This window comes from Anabas testudineus, chromosome 16 (assembly GCF_900324465.2).
Source record: "Anabas testudineus chromosome 16, fAnaTes1.2, whole genome shotgun sequence".
Taxonomy (NCBI): Eukaryota; Metazoa; Chordata; class Actinopteri; order Anabantiformes; family Anabantidae; genus Anabas; species Anabas testudineus.
The window spans coordinates 22,356,904-22,363,117 of NC_046625.1; the positions used below are offsets into that span (position 1 = coordinate 22,356,904).

Here is a 6,214-nt window from a genome sequence, read left to right on the forward strand (position 1 = left end):
CCATAGCATCTCATTTGGGTTGAGATCTGGGGTCGGACTTGGCCACTCCAAAAGGCAGATTTTGTTTTTCTTGTAGCCATTCTGTTGTGTGTTTTGGGTCATTGTCCTGTAGCATCAGCCAACATCATTTCAGCTGACTTTTTATGCCAAATGTAGTGCTGTGTGTTCTTTTTAAATAGTTTAATATACATGCAGTGTCGTGTGCACTGCACAGCAGTTTCACTTCTTAGTAGAGTAGCCAAAGTCCCAAAGTGTCTCCATTTGTAGATTGTTTACTTAACTGTAGACTGGTGAATTTCTAAAGTCTTTGACATCACTTTGTAACCCTTTCTAGCTGTATGTAAATGAACAATTCTTGATTGTAGATCCTCTGAAAGCTCTTTTTGATGAGGTATGGCTCACATAAGTATATTATTTTTGTGCTGAGCAAACTTAAAACTTTTGAGTGTTTTTTGTCAGTTGATGTAGGTCCAGTCCACACCTCCAAACTAGTTTTCTAAACTAGAAATTAGTTAACACCTGATTCCAATTAGCTTTTTTAAGGTTATTCAAAGAGTTCACATAGTTTTTCCACTAGTTATGTGAGGTTTTTATGGTTGTTATAAATAAAGGCGAGAAAGATCAGATTTTTTTTGTGTGTTATTACTTTCGTCCCATTATATTTGCTAATACTCTTGACTTAGATGAAGAACAAATCACATTTTATGACAAATTAATGCAGAAAAGCATGAAATTCCCAAAGGTTCACATACTTTGTCTGGCCACTGTATATTTGCACCCCGGTCTGTATATTCTATACTTTAAATTTAATCATCTCATATGAGAACTCATATTTGCATTACGTTTGGAGCTGGAGCTTAAAAGTGGTTAATTTAGTTAAGCATAGTAAGTGAAAAGGAGGACGATAAATACTGCCTGCAAAGGTTTCTATGGATTCGACGCTTGAGGTTTTGGTAGATGTATTTTTTAAGACAGAACCAGGCTAGCTTTTTTCTACTGTTTCCAGTCTTTATGCTAAGCTAATCTCCAGCTCCAACACACACACACACACACACACACACACACTTTTAAGAAACAAAAAGGCATAGTGAGGTAAAATAGGTCCACCAAAATACTTCAGATTTGATGACTATCTCAGACAAACAAGCTTTTTTCCCCCTTTGTCCTCTACCAAACAGGACAAACTGCAAACCCCGAGTAAGAGGGCATGGGAGGGCATCAGGAAGACCCACTCCCCCCCATCTTGGGTGAGGAAGGACCTGGAGACAGTGGCGGCCTCTCCTCTGGAGCTGCAGACAGTAGACTGGGAGAAGACCAGTGCCACCATTCCTCTGGTGGGCCAGGAGATCATGGACCTGCAGACGGAGGTGTGACCTGGAATCTGGCCTCACACCTACAATTCCCTTTCCCCCTCCTTTTCTCTCTCTCCTGTTCTCCCAGATGAACAAGCAGACCACACACACTGCCCTGCTCTGTACTTCTACTCAAAGCCTGGATGAAGCCCACTGCGAGACAGCGAGGGGGAAAGGATGGCGAGGACGTCACAATACCAGAAAATCAATATAACCAATTAAAGAGAGAAGAGGAACATGTTGTCTTTCTATGTTGTTTCATTTCATGTTTGGACTGTGTTTTTGTCAGCAAAATACTGGTCATCTTGTATATGGTCTCACTCAGGAGACAGGTTGCAAGTGTAGCTGGATCAGCTACTATATGTGCATCTTGTAATAAACTGCATAGCAAAGGTACTCATGCAACGTTTACCCCTGTATTAAGTGGTTCCCTTGTAATGATCATTATTATGTCCTTTTTTATTGCTTTCACTAAAAGTATTGTTGCCTCTGCTCTCTCTTTCTCTTGATGAACACTGATATTGTGTACGGCTCAAGATGCCTCTGGATTTATTTTCTTCTTTAACATCTCAAAAAGGGACAACAGGATGTTTGAGGAGGCAAACTGCAAAAAAAACATATACCTTTGAGCCCCTCAGTGCTGTTGTTCCACCCTACAACTCACTCCAATCACCAAAAACAATTTATTCTCCCTGATCCCAGTGGAACAAGGTCGCAGGGTGGAAGGGGGTAAGAAAGAAAAATCCAAGACGTCACCCAACTGGCCAAAATGGCAGGTTGCCTTCTTATTGACGGACACCTCAAAGACATGGGAGAATGGAGGCTTTGCTCTCAAATCAGCCCTCAACCTCAATGCCGCGCACAGAGGGGCAACATGGATGTCAGGCGTCCTGAAGGAGCCATGTTTAACACACACTGTTTGGGTCAGTTTCTTGATGTACAAGCAGGCTTGGTACAGAACAGTCGATGCAAAATAATAGAGAAAAAAAAGATGCGAAGAAGTGTGTGGAGTTTTGGGAGATGAGTAAATGACTAGATCTATAAATATATATAATATGATGATTAAGGATGATGATATACACAAGGCAGAGTTAGTGTAGGGGATGGTGGTTGCACACAGAGAAAGCACAAGGCTCATTTCGAGTCCTGATGTACAGCATTGTAATTATTTCAACAGAGTTCTACAGAATGGATTTTAGCTTCTAAATATCTTTCTTACTGTGCTTGGGGATAGTTGTTCTCATTATTATAAATATGAACATGATTATTCTGATACCGATCCTCCCATTGCCTTCCCCCTGTTCTTTCAGGGTACTGGACTATACGAGTGTTCTGTATCGCAGTGTAACAGTGTGTGTTTTGATATCACCGCCAGTCACTCCCTTCAAATCTGTATTTGTCAAAATCCTGACCGCCGAGCACTCACCTCCAAACCTCTGACCCCATAAACTGCACCCTAACCCTGCCATATACCCCCCTCCCACCTCCCTTCACTCCCCTTTTTATTTTACTGGGGTTGCCTCTTTGTTAATGTACAGTTTTCAGAGCACAAAATGAATGTGTCTTATTTCTAATAAAAGCATATCTATATAAGAAATCACCAGTCTTTTCGTCACATGTATTACACGTGGATTCAGCATAACACATGCTGTTAAAGAGGTGTGTTACTGAAGAGGAATGCATTACTGATTGGCTTAATTTGCAACAGGTCAGTATCATCATAATGAATTTGAAAAGCAATTTGAAATTCTGGTTTGAAATCGTGGACACGGCATCCCCTGGGCTAAAGAGGGGAGAGGCCCCTAATTGTTATTGGTGCAAATATTACATATTTATTAAAATGGTCCTCTTGGTAAGAACTTAACTATAGTTAACAAATAGCAACTGTGTTACTGTCATTGTGGAAAAAGGCTACTGTGTGATGACTAAACTACATAAATTAATTAATTACAAATAACATGATGACAATGTCACTTCTTGTTGCTATCTTTGGTTTTATTGAGAAGAAATTGTCATCTCAGAAAAACAGTGTATTCATCATATTTTTGCTTGACTAAACCAGATATTTTGTTCCTAACTATCTACAAGGGTCCAAGAAGAGTTGAAATACCTTTAGAATTTGGGCGTGTCAAAAATCGACCTAAATGGTCTTATTAGGGTACCTAAAGATTTAGCCCCGTGACTCAAATGAACGGCGTGAGCTGTGACATTGCACCAGAAATACAACTGGGAGTAAAATATGGAATAATCTGCTGATATAATAGCTATTGAAATGTTGTTTCGCAGAAAACAGTAACAGCCATGTAATCGGTTAATGCAAATGACTGAATGAAGCTCTGCCTTCACTGCACGGAAACAGATGGAATTACAAGACTGCCTACACTTCTTTCTATGATTAGAAATGGGTGTCTGTAAGTGTGTCTATAATGGCCTGAGAATTACTTAATGTCCCTCAACTGAAAACCAATCTGGACAACGGGCTGGTGGAAGCATGACAATAAAGGTTTAAGCTCTCATAAATTGTTAGGCAAATAAATGCCAGATGTCAATAATACATTGCTGACAGGGAGATTTAGTTTGCACAAGCAACACTATACAAGCATTTTGAGCAAATTACCTGAAGTAGGTGCAAAATATTTTAGTTGTTGACACAGAGATCTGCTTAGATTTGTTTGTGTAAGTTAATAAATGGAAGAAAGTGAGTCAGTTAAACCTTTAGCTAGTTCTCTACAAAAACTGCATTCTGATGAGAAAAGTGATAAATTATTTCTTGTTAGTCCCTTTAAGATTAACATTAAGATAAAATACTAAATCATGTAACTGTTTCATTATTGTTAGAGGTGTTAGTCAATAAAAAACGGATAAACATCTGACTGAAATAGTTTGTAACATATTTTAGTGACCACTGGGAAATTGGAAGAGAATCATCCAATATTACTATAATACCTATGGATACTGAGTTGTACCTGTATTACCTGTGAGCTGTATAGATAATATAAAGCTCTGTTTGTTTCTCTGGGGACATTTATGTGAATCATCCACATACTCTTTGTGTTTATAGAAAACTCAATCTAGTTACAATTGCTGTGTGTTCCCTAAGAAATGTATTTGTGGTTGTAATTATGGATGCTATTATGAATTATAGTAAACACAGTGAGGTACTGTATATGAAGGGAAAATCCTATTCAATTCACCTGAATACATCTCTACAGAATACATTTAACATTCACCCTTAGTCATTTTGCAGACACTTTTATCTAAGCAGAGATGTCAGAGTGACACAAATGAATGATGAGACAGTAGAGTCATCCAGTGGAAAGGACAGGAAAAGTTGTTGAAAGTTGAAATAATAAGAAAAACTGTTGAAATAATAGGAAAACAGATCAGAGCTGATAATAGAACCCGGGGATGTGCCACAGGTTTTTTTTTTTTAAAGGTTAAGGTTCACTTAACACTCATTTTGGATGACATAAAGCCCAGTATTGTATATCTTGCTCATAAAATAACACAAGCATCTAGCCTTTAGGGTACAACTCAGCATACATATACTGTAGCTAAACTATAAAATCAAACCCTATGCTACCAGTAATTCTCAGGCCTTCTTCAGGACTCCCATAGATGCCAGTATAAATGCACCTTTTTCAGGCATATGTTTATATTATATTTTTACAATAAAGCTCCATGTGATTGCCAAAGACATAATCATCATGGACCAACAGGCACATGACATCTATGCGGTTAGTAACAACATTGCTCTCCAGTACCACTAGCACTCCAGGGGCAGCCTGTCAAAAAACATATTACCATGTACATATTACCATTTGGCAACTTCTAGCAGCTACACTGAACATGGCTACTAAAGTATTTAGACCTTAAACGTTTGATAGGAGGAAGTTGGGGTGTGATGGGCAGCACAACATAACACAAGAGACCAGAGTTCAAGTCCAGCATAAAACCTCTCTCTTACTGTTAGTGTAATCCGTCACATAATGAATGTGAAGCTAAGTGAGCCAAACATTCACCATTTTTACTAATCATGACCATATTTATTTAGTGCCTAAACCTCACTGAGATGACTTTGCAGCGTTGTTGTCCATAATTTTCAATGCCGATCATTTTGGGGAGAAAGCAAGTGTTACACCATCTGCCATTTTAGTTCTATTGTATAAGAAAGCAGCTGCTGTAGTACTGTATGTAGTAGCTGGGTAACAAACGAGAGTTGGAACAAAAGACATATAGTGGTGCTAAGACTGGAGGACTTGTTGCCACAAAATATGCTTACCACAATTTTGTTGACAGACTTTTTTAAACAAACTCCAGTGTGTACTATACACAATTATGTATTCTAATTAACACAGCATTTGACCCTGCTCCGACTAAATTTGACAAAATAAATACATATGTAAATAAAACAGCCTTCAGAAAAACATCAACATGAAAGTGACTGTAGATGACTAACGATGTCATCTCAACTTTTTATTTGACACTTCTTAATCATCATCGCACCATTTATTCATGTGTAACTCTGCTGGGAAATTAAGGCAGTTTGACCTTTTGAGATTTCACAGCACTTTGTTTGGAACAGTTACGCCTGTCATGACGGCTGTGTCAAACACACCCACATATTCTCTTACCACTCATGAACTCCTGACTCATGGTGTAATAACTGCTTGAACTGCAATGACTTCACTTGGGCTTTTAGCACTTCAGAGGCTTATTTTTGGCTGTGGAGCCTTCAGTAGTGTGGTGATGTAGCATGAGGGAAGAGTGGCCTGTAACATCATTAGTATCCATCCAGACACATTAAATTAATTAGACAATCAACAGGCATTAGCCTCCACTTGTGCCTCATCCCACAAAGG

The 6,214-nt window shown here is 38.7% G+C and overlaps 1 protein-coding gene across 1 annotated transcript in view; it reads left to right on the plus strand.

Moving 5' to 3' along the window:
* Window positions 1-2,926, plus strand: part of adgrb1a (adhesion G protein-coupled receptor B1a) — a 63,008-nt gene extending 60,082 nt beyond the window's left edge. The window contains exon 31 of the mRNA XM_026370866.1: window positions 1,179-2,926. Coding sequence (XP_026226651.1) covers window positions 1,179-1,373 — 195 coding nt within the window. The 3' untranslated portion in view covers window positions 1,374-2,926. The remainder of the gene's footprint in view (window positions 1-1,178) is intronic.
* Window positions 2,927-6,214: the final 3,288 nt, after the last annotated feature.